The sequence below is a fragment of the Laccaria bicolor genome, genomic scaffold (genome assembly GCF_000143565.1).
Source record: "Laccaria bicolor S238N-H82 LACBIscaffold_12 genomic scaffold, whole genome shotgun sequence".
In the NCBI taxonomy this organism is placed as follows: Eukaryota; Fungi; Basidiomycota; class Agaricomycetes; order Agaricales; family Hydnangiaceae; genus Laccaria; species Laccaria bicolor.
In genome coordinates, this window is record NW_001889883.1 from 623749 (window position 1) to 640842 (window position 17094).

Sequence of the window (17094 nt, forward strand, 5' to 3'; positions counted from 1 at the left end):
GGAAAGGAGATGCAGAGGTAAGTACTAGAAAGTTCGAAAGTATGTTTCTGGCATACATGTCCTTGTTGAGGAAAGCAACGCAAAGCAAAGGGACATCATAGTGGGAAAAAATCCGCTCGTCTGAGAACCCGGATATGGGCGTTCCACTTGGGAGGGATATCGGTAGGGCGACATACTGTGTGTCGCTTCCAGGGAGGAACATGGGTGCAAATGTGGAAGAGTCAAGAGCCGAATAGATCATGACAGGTCATCGCACAATTGGCTGCTGCCACGAATATAAATACCGCACTGGGATTGATTGTAGGGTGCTGGGAACCGGTTGGGTTAATCAGGCGGGTCTGGCTCGCTGCGCGTATATGAAGTTCCGATGATAATGGATGGGTCCCGTTCCCAAAAAGATGGCAGAGACTGAGTACGGCGGCGAATCCGTCTTTCTGGTCCGGAGTTGCTGTCGCGCCCAAAGGAACGAGAGCGACGTCTTTTGATGGGACGTGATGTGTCATCGAGGACATTTTCACGCCACGTTTCAATTGTTTCCACCAAGGTGTCGCTTGGCGGGAGTAGTGCCAACAAGAAGGAATGAGGAACGAAGATAGGTTGCCCGTGTTCGTCAGTAGATGCAGCAGGGATGGAGTCAAAACTCCCTTGCCCCGTCCCTTCTGTGAAAGAGTCCAAATCTTTCATAAGGGGGGCCCCTGGAGCTTTGATTTGTTGATCATCGTCCTCATACCACAAGACTTGAGGATCGCTGCCGACGGAGTAAGGTTATAAGAGGATAGAATGCTCATTCAACGTACAACGAATGTTCCTCCACAGTTATTGGGGGCACGAACGCGGCGTGACCAGATTCAGGTGTTGGTAGTGATGCTGTGCCTGATGAGGGAGAGTCGTCTCTGGGCAATGTCAGCCCAAGGGGCAGGGAGGATGGAGTAGAATGATACTGTACGCTTCCAAAAAGCCTTTAATAGACAGGTCTTCAAGTCTGTCGAGCATCTCCTGGCGCGCAAGAAGAAGATCGGGGATCATTTTGTCGGACATGGTTACGGAGGTCGTCGTCGAGGGGAAAGGTACTGTAGTATCACTGGCGCTGTATGTGTGGTATGGTCCAGTTTCGTCTAGTCGGGCAACAAGAACGACAAATGACAGTGGATGGTGGTGGTATAGGATTTGGGAATAACCACGCAGCGTCGAGGTTATATATCAAGTTGCAATTAGGTCACTGCGCGAAATGAGTGACAAGGTGGGGAAAAGTGGGAAAGTCCAAACTCCGCAAATCCTCTTTCTGGACTCGCAGCACTGCTTGACATTTATTCGCACGTATAAGTATCCCCTCTTTTTCTGAAAGACTTTTGTTGCTTGGTCGTCTGTCGTACATCGTTGGATGAAAAGCAAGGTGAGAGTAACAGTGAGAGTCGCGTCGGGAATGAAAAACGTGCAATGAATTATTGTATCATTTCACTCGAGTCAGTTTGAGTCCAAGGAAATCATCGTTATCAGATAAGATTATTTCAACAAAATAAAAAAACAACTTCGCAGCCGCAGTCCGTGGTCATACGTGTAGTCCAGATTGTGCACGACTACCTCGGAGGAGACTATATTGAGCAACAACTTGAATGCTTTTGAGTGCCACGACAAAGTATTTATTTGTGCGTTGTTTACATACGTGGCTTGGAGTGACATCTTCATTCAGCGGGCGATACCTGTGCTTGATTCTCGGCGAAAACATTCCTCTCCATGCTCAACTTTGAAGATGTCGAGGAGCGGGATGGTGCGTCAAAACTTTTCGCATTTCGACGCTGAACTCACCACTACACTCAGGCGTCCGACTGTCGTGGAACGTCTGGCCGTCATCACGCATAGAGGCGACCAGGACAGTTGTTCCCATCTCGGCCCTCTACACCCCTCTCAAGATAAGAGAAGATTTACCACCGGTATTGTACGAGCCAGTCGCATGCAAGCCGCCGTGTCGCGCCATTCTTAATCCTTACTGGTAACCACACTTTCATACCTGCTTGGCCTTACGACTTCTCACATCTGGCTTCTCTGTCTAGTCAAATTGATATCCGTGGCAAGCTCTGGATTTGTCCGTTCTGCTTATCTCGGAACGCTTTCCCACCTCATTACAAGGATATCTCCAACACCAATCTGCCCGCCGAGCTCCTACCCAAATATACCACCATTGAATACACCCTCGCCCGCCCAGTTCAGGTCCCTCCCATTTTCCTCTTCGTCGTGGACACATGCTTGGACGAAGAAGACCTGAAAGCCTTGCGTGATGCCATCGTCGTTAGTTTGAGCCTCATTCCGCCTTACGCGCTCGTGGGACTCATCACCTTTGGAACCATGGTGCGCAGCATTCCATTATTATTACTCGTTCACGCCGTTCTCAACAGTGTTATAGACCCAAGTTCACGAAATTGGTTACGCCGAATGTAGCAAGTCATACGTCTTCCGTGGTGGAAAGGAATATCAGCCAAAGCAGATCCAGGACATGCTCGGTCTAACATCCCAAAACCGGGCAGCACCTCGCCCAGGCCAACCAATGCCCCAGCAATCCTTTGGGGCCGCCCGATTTCTGATGCCTGTACAGCAATGCGAGTTTCAGTTGACCGGTATTCTTGAGTCCTTGACACGAGACCCCTGGCCCGTCGCCAACGACAAGCGCGCGCTGCGATGCACAGGAGTTGCCGTTAGTGTTGCTGTTGGGCTGCTGGAGACTACCTACCCTAACACAGGAGCACGCATTGTCGTCTTCGCTGGTGGTCCGGCAACTGAGGGTCCGGGAATGGTTGTCAGCAACGAGCTAAAGGAACCCATTAGATCCCATCACGACATCGACAGAGATAGCGTAAAGCACTATAAACGTGCTATCAAGGTATATTATTATACATCTAGCTTCTAATTGTGTGCTGATCCGTATTGCAGTTCTACGAGGCTCTAGCTAAACGTGCCTCCAACAATGGGCATGCAATCGATCTCTTTGCTGGGTGTTTGGATCAGGTCGGCCTTTTGGAGATGAAGTCGCTTCCCAACTCTACGAATGGTGTAATTGTCTTGTCAGACTCTTTCGCCACCTCCATTTTCAAGCAAAGTTTCTTGCGCATGTTTAACAAAGATGACCAGGGACATCTGCACATGGGTTTCAACGCTACATTCGACGTTCAGGTGTGTTTTCATTGTCCATTTTGTCAACGCTTTTTTTGAGGATGTCTCTTCAGACCACAAAAGAACTGAAGGTGTCTGGTATGATCGGTCACGGCATCTCTGCTGGGAAGAAGTCAGCTTGTGTAGGCGAGACAGAGATTGGTATCGGTCAAACCTCCGCCTGGAAAATTAACGCCGTCAACCCCCACACTGCCACCGCCGTTTATTTCGAAGTTGTCACCCCTGCCGGCCAGCCCCTTCAACAAGGCTCACGCGGGCTCATCCAATTCGTGACCCACTATCAACATTCATCTGGCCAACAAAGATTACGTGTCACCACTATCGCGCGCAATTTTGCAGAGGCAGGCTCGCCCAGTATTGCGGCATCGTTTGATCAAGAAGCGGCAGCCGTTTTGATGTCCAGGATTGCAGTGTTCAAAGCCGAGATTGACGACTCCCCAGATGTCCTCCGATGGCTGGATCGCATGCTCATTCGTTTATGTCAGAAGTTTGCCGATTACAGAAAAGAGGATCCTACTAGCTTTAGGTTGACTGACAACTTCAGCATTTATCCCCAGTTCATGTTCCATCTGCGGCGAAGTCAGTTCCTGCAAGTCTTTAATAACAGCCCCGACGAAACTGCGTTTTACAGGTAAGTTTTGTGGTAATACTTCTCTGGGATTGGAAGCTCGATAGATTTACAGGCACATCTTGAACGAGGAAGATGTGAACAATTCTCTGATCATGATTCAACCAACATTGATGTCATATACGTTTGACACGCCTCCTCAACCTGTCCTTCTGGACAGTGTTTCCATTAAACACGATGTCGTCCTCCTTCTTGACACTTTCTTCCATATCCTCATCTTTCATGGCGAGCTCGTTGCGCAATGGCGGAAACAAGGTTACCAAGATCAAGAAGGGTACGAGAATTTCAAGGAGCTGCTGGAGCTACCGGTGGCAGACGCTCAGGTACTATCATCAATTTTTTTTCTCCACTTCCATTCTTAACCTTGATAAACTAGGACCTTCTTGTGGACCGGTTCCCGATTCCTCGATACATCGTCTGTGACCAGGGCGGCAGTCAAGCCCGTTTCCTTCTATCTAAGCTCAATCCATCAACGACACACATGTCAGCGACTATGTATGGCTCGACACCCGGGCCTGGCGCCGGCCAGGCCATTTTTACCGATGATGTCAGCTTGCAGGTCTTCATGGAGCATTTGAAACGCTTGGTGAGCTTTGTATTCCTGATTGACCTATGTTTGCGTTTCACTGAATTGCTTTTTAGGCTGTGGGAGCTCAAACGAATTAATCCTCGGTTATATTGTCATAGGTCCCTTTGTCGTTTAAAACTTACTAGTGTTCTGTTTTATTTTACTCTAAACAAAAAGCATAGGGTTGTGTTCGCTCGTCTGCTCGTTAGTTTGCTGATTGTCATCCTTCTTTTTTTTATGCCAGTCGCCTTCGGGCGTATTACCGCTGCGACGACAAGACGTGCTTATCGGGTGGGCCATGCTTGTGATAACTCGTTACCCGCATCTCTCATGCTCTTCTTGGTCCACCGACGTGGCGTCATCACACGCCATATATCCGAGATAAGCCCAGTCAGCAGAAGCCCATGGGTATGGTCGTTATAGGATGAGGCTCAACTTCTAAGGTTCGGCGTTAAATGATTATTTCACTAATCATTCGTCCACAGCTGCTACTCAGTACTCAACTCCCAACCAACATCTTGCCAGGTTGGCTACTTTACCACCTATGACGATCTTATCATGACCGCATAGGTGGTGACTTGCGTGAAAGATCGCATGGCGCTTTACATCTTCCTAACGTCTAATTTGACAGTGTGAACGTTGAACTTACTAAATGAATCCCAACTTAGGTGCACCGTCCCTAAGAAGGGACGCTGTCAATTATGACATCGGGGTAGGAGAAGCCCAGAAGTGCTTCCCGCATGGCTGCGTTAATTTGGCTTCCATTACCTGATGGCTATGGGGTTTATAAGGGATTGGGTTCCATTGTCTTCGAACGTCAATTCCTCGACCTTGCCTCCCCCGCTCCACCCAACATCATGGCGGACCAGGTCAACGACCTAAAGCTAACAACAACGCCGCCCGAGAAAGTCGAAGAGAAGCCCATGGACATTAGCAGCTTGGAATTAGCGGACGAGAAATCTTCTGGTACTTTTAACGACGACGAGGCCGAATACAAGAACGGGGAGCCAATCATCACAACTGGACGCGATGTGTCTCGCTTCGCCGTGGATATTCGTGATGATGGCGATGCTGCGCTGACGTTTAGGTCTATTGTTATTGGAACGGTGTTCGCTGGCCTTGGGGCAGCACTTTCTCAGGCAAAGCCTTTTTTTGTTCATTTTTCCCCGTCCATGATGCTAATTGTGTTGGAGTAGATTTACTTGTTTAAACCAGTGCAGATGTCTGTCTCGACGGTTTTCCTCCTTTTGCTCATTTATTCTGTTGGAAATTGTTACGCCAAGCTCCTTCCAAGGCGCAGTCTAGTGGTCGGGACGAGGTTTGAGGCATTGGCATCAATTATCGGTTTTATCAACCCAGGAGATTTCACGCTCAAAGAGGTATGCTAAGCGTTCTTTCGTCCGCACTATACTGAAAGAAAATAGCACGTAGTTGCCTCTCTCGTCGCATCTACAGCGGCCAGCAGCAGTTCCGCCGTCCAGAACTTCGCCGTTCAACGAGTTCGTCTGAACATGGTCATGAAAAGCTGATGAAGACTGATTTATTTCTTAGCTTTATTATGACACCAATGTCCACGCCACTACCGCCGTGCTCGCTACGTTTTCAACAGCTTGCTTTGGGTGAGTGGGGTCTTTTTATTCTCATTTCTCGACTCACCTATTCCTTCAGGTATGGAATTGTTGGCCTTCTACGTCCTTTGACTGTCTACCCTTCTGAGATGGTCTATTGGTTTGTAAGTAAGGCCACCCTGCCTACTGTTGTAAAAGTTGAATCGTAGCCCACAGAATTTACCCACAGTCTCGGTGTTTCAAGGTATGATGCCCATCCCGTTGCGTTTAATTTGATTTGGGCAAACTTCATTGGTTATCTGCAGCTTTGCATTTTGACACTACCGCCAACTTGAAGCGTGTCAAGCTTTTCTGGTCTGTTTTCTTCGGCATGTTTGTCTATGAAATCATCCCCGCCTACATATTTCCTTTGTTGAATGGCTTCAATGTCGTCTGTCTCGCCACTCAGAAAGCTCCGCAGGGAGCCGTCGACGTCATTACAAATCTCTTCGGTGGATCGGACGGTAACGAAGGGCTAGGCCTGTTAAGTTTCTCCTTTGATTGGCAGTATATCGGTTCTGGGTAAGCATATGCCATTCTTGCTTTGCAATTTCGCATTTTGACATGAAGCTTAGGTACATGAGCCTGCCACTTATCCAGCAAGGTATTCAGTTTTTTTGTCTCTCTCTTGTGTGGATGTTTAACCAGGCCCTGATTTTTTTTAGCCAACTCATGGGTCGGATATTTCTTTTGTTATATCGTGATCATGGGTATCTATTATTCCAACACCTGGAACGTAGGTTAGAATTGTCTACCTCCCCACTCTCCCACTCTAACTGGTAATTTATCAAGTCTCGGAGTTTTCCCATGCTGTCTACGTCGATCTTCTCTTCTAATGGATCCATCTACCACCAGTCTGCTGTTTTTGGAGAGCAGTTTCAACTCAACAAGACTGCGTTGGCAGAGATTGGGCTCCCAGCGTTGACTGGGTCAAATGCGTGGTCAAATTTAACGCAGAACCTCGCTGTACGCTTCCTTTTCCAGTTCTTCCTTCTTTCTGTGTAAACCAAACACATGATTTCCAGATAGGCGGCCTAATTGCGCATGTCGTTTTGTTTTGGGGCGCATACGCAAAAGATTCTTTCAAGCTCGCGTATAATGGGAGTCAGCCAGATCCCCATTTCCAGGCAATGAAGAAATACAAAGAAGCGCCTTGGTGGTGGTATGTAGTTTTACTAGTTTTGTCTTTCTTCGCTGGTAGGTGCCTTCATTGTGCCCATAAAGCTTTGTTCACCTTACCCATTCAGGCTTGATCGTTGTCTTCAAAGGCGAGACTACGCTGCCATGGTGGTCATATATCATCGCGTTGATGCTAGGAGCCTTCGTGACGGTATGTTGACCATCTTCAAAGACCTCTCCTTTACATTCTCAAGCAACTTGTAGCCCTTCTCTACCCTGCTCTATGCACGCATGGGAAATGGAATTGCTACCAACCAATTAATGAAAATGGTTGCAGGCGCAATTAATCCAGGACGGCCAGTTGCAAATCTTTATGTGAGCAACAACAAAATTACATCCCAGACACTTTTTCTCAGTCGTGCCCCAAAGTTTTCTATGTGGAGTCACGACGTCATTGCTACCTCCATCAATCTAGCCGGAGACTTGAAGATGGGACAATACCTCAAAATTCCTCCCCGCGTCATGTTTATCACTCAGGTTTGGGGGACGATATTAGGTGAACAGGTTCCTTATTATTCATAAATGGCATGAGATGACGTTCGATTTAGGTGCTGCCGTTAATTACGGTAATTTACGACTCTTCAATAATGAAGCTCTCATACTGAACTTCTATCTGCAGTGGTCATGATTTCCGTTGTCGACGCACAGCGAGACATCCTTCTCAGTCCGACTGGTACCAATGTCTGGAGTGGACAGATTCCACAGGGTCTTAACAGCGCGGCCGTTACGTGGTCACTCGCTAAAGAGCTTTATGGATTCAACGGACCTTATTTTATAATCCCGATGAGCTTACTTGTTGGTATGGCCGCAACGACTATCCATTGGCTTATTGCAAAGGTATGTGCACATAGAGTCACTTTTACCGGATATCGAATGCTTAGGAAGTACCCAGCGATGGCCCAGGATCGGAGGAGTTAAAGTTGATGTTATAATTCTGCCCATCATCTACCAGGTATGTATACCGTTCTATAATTTTCTCTTTTTTGGTTTAATATTTTGTGTTAGTTCTCATCAATGTTAGCCTCTGGAGTGAATTCGACCCTCTTTTCTTCCATCATAGTTGGACTTGTCTCCCAACTTTGGCTAAGAAAATACCATCCTGGCTGGTACAAGAAGTATAACTACATTCTAGGCGGTGCACTAGATGGTGGTGCTCAAGTCATGATTTTCATTCTGTCTTTTGCCGTGTTTGGAGCGTCTGGGGTGCAGAAGCCGTTCCCTACGGTAAGAACGACATTCTCATAGTGAAAGTCGGAGCTAACTTACTTGATCAGTGGTGGGGAAATCCGGCACATGGCAACGTCGACTACTGTAACGGTAATGGCGCCTTGGATTAGTGAGAGCCTGAGAAGACTAGAAAGAGTCATCAAGGACCAGGTATAAGTTCCCATCGTTCTGAGCGACACCCCCTTTCATTTTCTTATCTACTGTAACCGTTGGCTTGTTCAAATTTATTTCGCTTATGGTGGGCATTGTTGTGTCGCTGTGTCGACGCGAACTGATCATGAGGTTCACCTCCTTGAGTGTTGACATTTGTTGACGTGCAATGTACCTTCCTGGTCTGCCACTTCTACTTTGCTTTTCCCCGATCACCAAGATCTCAGTGGTACTGAATTATTTGAACGAAATTGACGGTCCTCTTGAGTTAGATAAAACTGTGGACACTCGACAATGGCAACACTTCCTCGATCATCAAAATTCCCTTCATCTATTGCACGGCCAGTATCTGAGTTTGACGCAGGCCTCAATACGTCAACAGCATGGACCGAACATCTGGATGTCGGCATTTCTCCGGGTGTAAGTGGCAGAGATGCTTCGAAAAGGCAATATCTTTCGGAGTCAGGGATCGACACATCTTTGTCGGATGATGAGCTCGACGGTAGGGACCTCGAAGAGACGCGTCCTGCTCGTGCGCTCTACAGGTTTCAAGGTAAAGCAGAGTTCAGAGAACTTAGCGTTGAGGCTGGCGATCAATTTGAGGTGGTCAAAGAAGACGTTGGCGATGGTTGGAGTTTAGTACAGAACGTTGAAGGGGAAATTGGACTGGTGCCTCGCTCATATTACACGGTGCGCTATCTGGCTTACATTAATCAAGTCACTTCTCATTGTCACTTGAAGTTTATCTCAACTTTTACATCTGCAAGCCTGGACCCTGACTCTTCCAAGCGAAGGGAGGCTTCGAGCGATTCCATCACACCTCATGGCTCGCCACGGCTCTCGCAGCCGCCACTCTATCCACAGAACACAGGGGAGTGGTTCCCCAGTTTTAGACGGAGTCTTCTTGGGGGCAAATCTTTCAACAGATTTTCTAGCTATGTAACCAGCGGCGCTGAGGAATTTATCTTAAGGGGGTCAACATCACCACCAGATATAACCCTTTCAGCTTCAGGCCACATACCAGAGGGCTCTATTGCTTCGATCGAAGAGGAGAACTTTGACAAACTGAGCAGTCATGGGCTGAGGGAAGCAGATCGGCATTTCATTGATGTGGGCCCGTCATGGAGAGAGAAGATACCGCCTTTTCGCATTCTAGTCCACTCCCCTTCAAAGAGGACGTCCTTACTGTCAGGTGCATACACTGTCTACAGCGTGACTAGTATATTTCACGCTCCTGGGGAAGATGAGCCTGAAGCTGAGGAAAGAAGAGGGGACGACGACCAGAACGAAACTGTCCCGGCAACCGTTGATTCTCCCCTGGCTCGCATTACGGTTCTAAGGCGCTTCTCTCATTTTGTAGTACTCCACACAGCGTTGACAAGACGACTTCCTGGGATCGCGCTACCACCTTTGCCAGAAAAGCAATACTCTGGCCGATTTAGTGATGATTTCGTCGAGGCCAGGAGAGGGGATCTGGAGAGATACATCGATAAGATTGTCAGGCACCCCGTCGCACGATACGCGGAAATTGTGACCTTTTTTCTGGCCTGCGAGAGTGATACCGTTAGTCAGATTCGTCCCTTCATATGACATACCCCTTTACTTCCGAATCAATAGGAGTGGAATCATCGATTACCCGCCCATCTATCGATGCCGCCAGCTGGGCCAGCATTTTATTCACAAATCTACCATCCAGCCTTTAACCTGGATGCCGAAGACGCCGAAGATGCGGGCAGTAATTTTGAGACCCACCTACACGCTGTTGGGAAGGGAGTTCAAGGCTTGCGGGCTGTATTTGGCCGTGTGCGGGATGCGAGAATCGGTTCGTCAATGTTCGTTGCATTTCGAATATAGACTCACTAGCCAAAACAGAGATGTCAAAAGCTGAACGACTCCTCTCGTATTCCTTGTTGTCGCTTATCACAGCCAGGCCATTATTGTCGCCGCCTACCAATACCGGCGTCGACGAAGAGAACTACATTCCCAAGGCAAAATCACTAATAAACAGCGAAGGTGCTTGGTGTTGGCGTGAAGGGTGTCAAGGTGCGTTGACAGCGACTATAAGCATTTTTGTACGAAGTTCAAATGGCAGGCTGTTTAAAATTGACCAAGGCAATGCAGAAGACCTCGGAGACGCTTCAAAATGTTGCCGACTTGTATGATGACCATGTTCGTCATTCGAGTATGATGTTCCATGATTTGATTTCAACAACTCCGTCGATTGCAGGCCCGTCGAAGTCAATTAGCTACCCATGAGTCTTTGAAGAGCATGGCACACCCTTCCTCAATCTACGAGGTTCGTTACCTTTACATGGTGATATACATTTGAGCAAACGGCTTTGGCTGGAAAGGGCGTGGTGACAACTCACAAGGCTGCACTTTCCCGGTATCACAAAGCAATATCAGCTGGACATGTAAGTGAAATTTATTTTTGGCGCACAATCTTACCTCTCCTCGACATAGAAAGACGACGAAGTGGTTTCTCGTTGCGAGACCATCTTGAATACGACGATGGCGGAGATGGAAGCCTACCATACCCAGAAGATAGAAGACTTTCGTGCCATTACAACGGAACATCTAGATGGGGAAATTGCATTTTATGAACAGGTACTTTTTACTGCCTTCGTGAACATACTTGTTAAAACCGAGAACAGATAATCTTACGCTTGCAAACTGCGCGCCGAAAATTTGATAAACCAACATTTGACCAGCTGGCTGAATCTCCACGGCAAACGTCTATCTACGAACGCGACTTGGAAAACCCCAAACTAGCTCCAAAACCACTATCTCAACCATGTCCTCATGTATTTGATTCGACACCCATGAGACCCGTCAGTGCGGCAATCCAGGAAGGTGTGAACATTTTGCTGGGTCCAACTGGAAGGCTTGGTAGATGGCCGCTCTAGCTGCAAGACGAGGAAAAATACGAGGGGAGATCTTGATTCTGATACGTGCTGGGGCTGACGAAGGCCACAAGACAGCATTTTACCCATCATATGCCCGCTACGTTGGTAGTGGGTTTTGTTTCACAGCCATTGTAGTTACAAGTTGAATCTTATAACAACTTTGCGCCCGCAGGCGCGTTACATTGGTTACACCTGGACTCTGAAAAACTTGTAAAGTATCCCATGTTGTCGCTGGTCACGTGGGTAAGATGCCGCGTCTAATTCTCGCGTCCTCCATCTCGTCCTCCCAACAGCATCATGTCCTCCTCTGATCATGACCCCAACGCACTCTCAGTACGCGTAAATTCAGCTCGCATGCCAAAATTTCTCAACAAACACGTCCGTCTACCTTGTAAAGTGCTAAAGGTCTGTTGGGCTTTTCGACTAGCTCCTGGGCGTGATTTGACCGTGTTCCACTTCAGTTGAGTGGCGATAGTGCGACCGTGCAAGCGAGCGATGGAGGGGAGGTTAACGTCCATCTCCTTCCGGTGAGTAGCATCCATGATCAACTTGCCAGTTGGCTGATTGCATTCTCAGAATGAACATATTACGGAAACTTACGTTGAGATTATAGGCAAAGTCGTTGAACCAACGATGATTCAAATGCTCGCATGCATAAACCTTGGTCCAGATCTCGGTACGCTTGTTGTCTCTGTCTCTACAATGTTGTTAAACTCAAGATGCAATATAACCAAGACCTCAAGCTTGTCAACGACACCATTGAACTCATCCATGATTCCCGTTTTTATGGCAAGATGTTTAGCTGATCCGACCCATGTTCTTCGTCATATATTCCAATGTAACAGTAATATTTTCCAAAGAAATGAGTCAATAATATAACGAAGAACAAACAGGAACGGTAAGCCAATTCAATGATTCACTTACACCGAGGCGGTCCTCAGGTAGAGTTACTGTCATTTACTTGTAAAGTGTGGCAGATATCAGTGCAGGTCGTTATTTGTACCTAGGTATGAGTGGTAAAGCCTGTTTTCCACAAACCCTGTTCATGGGGGAACACCAGCCCCAGCCCGTGCCATCTTCTTATCGTGCCCACGTTTGCGGTTATGATTCCCTCGGCTGGATTTGTTTTTATCCTTCCACGCGCGCTCTCGTGCACTTCCTCCGGTTGGCCCTCCACCTCTCCCGCCACCCCTCCCATCGCCTCCACCGCCTCCACCTCTCCTCCCGCCTCCTCTGCCTCTTCCCCCGTTGCCCGATGGTCCTGCTCCACTCTGAATTGTAACGGCTGCCTGGGAGCGATTTCCTGAAAATTCGTGCTTCTGTAAAATCTTGTCCTTTCTCGGCTGCAGTGTTCTCCAGAATGAGTCCTTGAATATCAGTCATTCGCAAAGTACCCACGTTTTTTTCAAGCATAATTTTCCAGCCTTCGATTTGTTCATCTTCCCATCCTGGCGGAAATTATGATCAGCCCGAGAGCCTGAGATAGCTTGAAAAATATACCTGTCTGGGTCTTCAGGTCTGACCTTGCCTTGCTCCTTCGCGTAGTTGCATCCCGGTCAAATAACTTCGGGTCTCGCAAGTATGCAAGTTCCAAAATCGTTTCTGGATTTTGCGGCGTACCCCCGTCTATCTCCTCGTCTTCTTCCTCGTCACCAGAAGCTTCTCCGTCAGCGGTAATCTTAACATTTGCAAGGTCGACATCATCCTCATCCTCGTCGGTTGGCGGACTGAGGCCCTTCTTACCCTCCCACTTTGTCCTTTGTGACGGTTCATCTTGATCCTCTTCATCTTCCTCTTCGTCGGAGATGGCTTCCGCTCGCCGTAGAATATCGGCTTTCATCTGTTCTATGAAAGTTCGATCACGCAGGACTTCCTCGCTAAAGCATGATCAGGTTTGATATGACGGGGACCAGAAATGAAAAGGCTTACCCTCTGACCTTCTTTCCTACCCTCAGTTGAGTCACTTCCATCTCGTGGTCATCGAATATATTTCTGCGTTCACTAACGCGATACTCCTCCGCAGTCCGGTGACTGTCCTCCGCTTGATCTTGTATTGTGAGCTCGTCTTCGGGCGGTGCCGTCCCATCCAACAGCGCCTCCACAACCTTCTCTGGGTCCCCATTGTATCTGTCGTGCAAAAGCAAATATCGCACATAGGAGGGTGACACATCTGGGAATATATCCAGAACCTGCGTAATCTCCATGTCAAGGTCGGCTTGGGATGGGGTCTCAGCAGCCCTTGCTTTGCCCTTTACGGCGGTCGGTGGACCTGTTGCAGTTGCGGGACGATTTCCTCGGTTGTCGATACCTGGTTGGATTCCGGAGGAGCGGAGCAGAATTTTGAGTGCTCCTGGCTCTTTTCTCCCTTGAGCGTGATCCGATGGTTGGCCAGGCTCTCCCGCAAGAGATCGGAGTGTTCCACCGAGGAAATCTAACCTAGCATCATCCTCTTTCTGTGCACGTCGAAGGGAACCAGCAAGGGTTCTCGAGAGAGAGTAAGCGTGCTGATAATCTCCTAGCAAAGACATGTTCAGGAACGGTATGGGGGGCACTGTGGCTCCGTTGGAAGGTGCAGGAGCCTGAGGAATGTCGATAAGGGCGAAAATGAGGTCAAATGTTGACTCCGCCTTGGCTGCTAGTGCGGGGCCGCCATGAGTGGATGCCAGATCAACCAAGAGGGCCCCTAAGATAATGTGGAATGAATCAAGAAGCGCCACTTTAGTCTCGACCCAAATACGCTCCCAATCATCTGGTTCTCTCCTGTTATCATCTATGCCTGTTGCCAAGACAGACAGGCCTCCGTAAGATTGAGCGGTGGCTGCTAACCCCGCACTGTACAGTTTTGCTAGGTTGATGACGAAAGGTTTGCTTTTAGCAAAAGATAGCACGAGGGGAGAAGCTGATCCTGATCCACGGCCTTTCGCCACCCGCAGAAAAGTGTATATACATTCTGCAGTTTTTCTTTGTGCGTACAGTCCTTGAGATGAGGGATTTTCCTGCGATAGAAGGCTGGTAAACGCGGGAATGAGCTGCGTAGAAACGAGGTCCGCTATGGGGGAAGAAGAGAGGTAAAGAGACGCGGTGAAGACAGCGTGAAGTTGCACAGGATTTGTACGTCCATAAACTATACTCAAATCCAGGAGGACGGGAAGGTCCAAACCTGACGGGGCAATCTTCTCCGCGAGGAGTAAGGATCGCTTTCTGATAAGAAGCTCGTGTTTAGATAACAGCTTGGACTGTGCCGATGTGGGATCCCCCCAGATGATATCTTGTAAAGTGTTGAAGGCGACATTGTTTGCATAAGATGCAAGGAAGGCGCGTGAAGAGGGTTCGTCGCGCTTTCGGGGTGGCAGGTCCAGCGTGGCCGCAAGAGAAGAAGCAATTGCTTGGTTGATAGAAGCTCTTTTGGATGGCGACAAGGCTTTCAGAGCATGAGACGAAGGATAGGGAGGCAATTTCAAAGTAGTCATTGCTAGGCTACTGAGTAGGAAGCGTGGTACTTTGCGCGTGATCCCTATATAGAATTCGGTCTATTTTTATCTTTCCTTTCACCATCTCAACTGGTCCAAAAATCAACAGAATTCCTCCTCGCAACCATGGTTTCATTCTTAACCGACGTGGTCACAGATCGTCTGCCAGGTAATCTTGTCCGCTCTTTAAAGAGTCGTCCGTAGTACTTGCACTGTCTCTGTCGCCATGTTTTCGTCGTCGCTCCGCTCCTTTCTTTTCGCTCTCGTCGCATCAGCTCTCGCTGCGTCTGCCGCGCAAAGTCTATCGCTGGAAATTACCGGTTAGTATACGCGGCGTAGATGAGCCCGTTCACAGCGAAGTGGCTGACATACAGAAAAATAGGTCCAGATTCCGTCAACACAGTCGCCAACCTGAAAGTCGTTGCTACGGTCACAAACACTGGCGACAAAATTCTGAAGCTTTTAAATGAGCCTCGAAGTGCCCTATCCAAGCTTCCAGCGCACACTTTCTCCATTGTTGACCAGGCCGGCGCATCCCCCCAGTTCGTTGGCATCAAATATAAATATGTCCAGAACAATGCCGCGGCCGCAAAAGCCTTTACGGTCCTCACCCCTGGCCAGTCGGTCAGGATAGAACACGATTGTGAGCTCCCGACAATCTTGACTTTCCTTCTCGAGTTAACCAACTGTTCTACAGTATCCGAAGCGTACAACTTTACGTCTCCGGGTGAGGGTACCTACTCTTTTGAAGCCCAAAATCTCTTCTATAACGTTGGCGATAACGATGAAATCACGCCGATCTATGCGGACACCCAGGCTCACTCTGTCAGTCTCTCGGGACAGCTGGCCATTGCGCCTTCTAGAGTCTTGAAACGCACGACGTTCAACCGGTGCTCATCTTCCCAACAGTCGGCGCTCAACTCCGCTGCTGCCGCTGCCAAGACCTATGCCACAAACGCGTTGTCGTACGCTAACTCACATACGTCAGTGACCTCGAGATACACCACCTGGTTTGGCACGTACACTACGGCTCGCCACGATACCGTTGCGTCGCATTACTCCAACATCGCAAGCAGCAACTTCCTCGCATTTACGTTTGATTGCACCTGCGCCGACTCAGGAACTTACGCTTACGTCTACCCAGATAAGTTCGTACCTGCAATTCCTCCCTTTCTCCGTTCTGATCGTTTACGGGCAGCTTCGGCACTATCTACTTTTGCGGTGCTTTCTGGAACGCTCCTCTGACTGGCACAGACTCCAAGGTACTAATTATTAAACAGAATAAAATATTGAACTAAAGACCTAACAGGGGGGAACTATTGTTCACGAGTCGTCCCACTTCACGCGAAACGGGGGAACGGATGACCACGTATACGGCCAGTCTGCTTGTAAATCTCTCGCTCAAAGCAACCCAGACTTCGCCGTTCAAAATGCTGACTCGACTGAGTATTTTGCTGAGAACAACCCTGTACTTGCCTAAATTATCACTGCTATTTTTTAAATCGTTGTTACATGCGACTTTCAAAGCTGTGTAGTGGATTAAACTATCCAGAAACCCTGGTTTCCCCTGAACAACCCAGGGTTTCTGAAGTGCTTGCGTAGAAACCTTGTTTCCACAAGAAGCGGAGATCAGAATATTTGAAGTCCACCACATGCGCATGCATGGGCACAGCGTCATGCATAAGTTCAAGTTGGCGGCAGGGGTCAGCAACCTTTCAAGTAGCAAGGGACTATGGAAGGGAGCAGTGACATCCCTAGTAAACCACTCCTGCTCTCCTACATCTATGTAAGTACCAAACCCTCATCTTGTACTACAGCATCGTGTAGACCATGAACCAATATTATTTACCGTGGTAACCACTTGTCGAGCAGGCGCGTCGCATCGCGCGATGATACGTGTGCGACAAGGGATGTGCGTGATGGAGCTCAACAGCCTCAACTCGTCGCGCTGTCTTCTCATCATGACCAGGGGAGCCAAGATCAATTTAAATTTGAGCGCGACACGCGTCGGCATCTAGGAATTCAACTCCGACATGGGGTTCCTCAAAATAACCCATCGACTGATGGAAGGGGGATTTCTACCAAATGCAGAAGAAACCCAGGGTTCCACGCAAAAAGGGGGTTTCTGGTTAGATTGATCCCTGTGTAGTAGCTAATTAATTGCCCAGCAGTCATTATTATCCTTGTCCTTTTA

At 48.4% G+C, this 17094-nt stretch overlaps 7 protein-coding genes across 7 annotated transcripts; 5 read left to right on the top strand and 2 right to left on the bottom strand.

Moving 5' to 3' along the window:
• Positions 1-324: 324 nt before the first annotated feature.
• LACBIDRAFT_297711 (uncharacterized protein) lies at positions 325-1038 on the bottom strand (the record flags this gene model as incomplete). Its single annotated transcript, XM_001881279.1, has 3 exons — positions 325-748; positions 798-893; positions 947-1038. 3 exons carry the CDS (start codon positions 1036-1038, stop codon positions 325-327), a joined length of 612 nt encoding a protein of 203 aa, XP_001881314.1.
• Positions 1039-1705: 667 nt separating this feature from the next.
• LACBIDRAFT_294379 (copii coat protein) lies at positions 1706-4559 on the top strand. The gene is made up of 10 exons (XM_001881095.1): positions 1706-1768; positions 1819-1990; positions 2052-2346; positions 2402-2875; positions 2896-2904; positions 2926-3165; positions 3219-3796; positions 3849-4116; positions 4170-4379; positions 4436-4559. The coding sequence occupies exons 1-10, from the start codon at positions 1735-1737 to the stop codon at positions 4457-4459; spliced, it is 2304 nt and encodes a 767-aa protein (XP_001881130.1). The 5' UTR covers positions 1706-1734; the 3' UTR covers positions 4460-4559.
• A 725-nt stretch (positions 4560-5284) lies between these two features.
• LACBIDRAFT_190652 (oligopeptide transporter) lies at positions 5285-8618 on the top strand (the record flags this gene model as incomplete). The annotated part of the gene is made up of 19 exons (XM_001881096.1): positions 5285-5515; positions 5558-5740; positions 5786-5860; positions 5913-5980; positions 6030-6093; positions 6146-6173; positions 6235-6490; positions 6544-6572; positions 6634-6704; positions 6761-6934; positions 6994-7165; positions 7216-7298; positions 7352-7462; positions 7517-7643; positions 7696-7713; positions 7767-7984; positions 8040-8099; positions 8153-8371; positions 8422-8618. 19 exons carry the CDS (start codon positions 5285-5287, stop codon positions 8482-8484), a joined length of 2250 nt encoding a protein of 749 aa, XP_001881131.1. The 3' UTR covers positions 8485-8618.
• Positions 8619-8818: 200 nt separating this feature from the next.
• On the top strand, positions 8819-11430 carry LACBIDRAFT_297714 (uncharacterized protein; the record flags this gene model as incomplete). Its single annotated transcript, XM_001881097.1, has 9 exons — positions 8819-9214; positions 9266-10087; positions 10142-10346; positions 10397-10567; positions 10617-10693; positions 10752-10820; positions 10876-10938; positions 10988-11131; positions 11179-11430. The coding sequence occupies 9 exons, from the start codon at positions 8819-8821 to the stop codon at positions 11428-11430; spliced, it is 2199 nt and encodes a 732-aa protein (XP_001881132.1).
• A 297-nt stretch (positions 11431-11727) lies between these two features.
• Positions 11728-12236, top strand: LACBIDRAFT_297715 (uncharacterized protein; the record flags this gene model as incomplete). Its single annotated transcript, XM_001881098.1, has 4 exons — positions 11728-11835; positions 11892-11957; positions 12007-12106; positions 12166-12236. 4 exons carry the CDS (start codon positions 11728-11730, stop codon positions 12234-12236), a joined length of 345 nt encoding a protein of 114 aa, XP_001881133.1.
• A 48-nt stretch (positions 12237-12284) lies between these two features.
• Positions 12285-14900, bottom strand: LACBIDRAFT_294382 (uncharacterized protein; the record flags this gene model as incomplete). Its single annotated transcript, XM_001881280.1, has 4 exons — positions 12285-12773; positions 12829-12878; positions 13051-13307; positions 13360-14900. The coding sequence occupies 4 exons, from the start codon at positions 14898-14900 to the stop codon at positions 12474-12476; spliced, it is 2148 nt and encodes a 715-aa protein (XP_001881315.1). The 3' UTR covers positions 12285-12473.
• A 339-nt stretch (positions 14901-15239) lies between these two features.
• Positions 15240-16380, top strand: LACBIDRAFT_297717 (deuterolysin M35 metalloprotease; the record flags this gene model as incomplete). The annotated part of the gene is made up of 4 exons (XM_001881099.1): positions 15240-15543; positions 15598-16048; positions 16099-16162; positions 16210-16380. The coding sequence occupies 4 exons, from the start codon at positions 15240-15242 to the stop codon at positions 16378-16380; spliced, it is 990 nt and encodes a 329-aa protein (XP_001881134.1).
• Positions 16381-17094: the final 714 nt, after the last annotated feature.

Excerpts from the sequence above, each read along its gene's own strand:
- LACBIDRAFT_294379 (XM_001881095.1), top strand. The coding sequence starts at position 1,735 with ATGCTCAACTTTGAAGATGTCGAGGAGCGGGATG. Across the intron at positions 1,991-2,051 it reads GCCATTCTTAATCCTTACTG|TCAAATTGATATCCGTGGCA; the intron begins GTAACCACACTT and ends TTCTCTGTCTAG. Across the intron at positions 4,117-4,169 it reads TACCGGTGGCAGACGCTCAG|GACCTTCTTGTGGACCGGTT; the intron begins GTACTATCATCA and ends TTGATAAACTAG.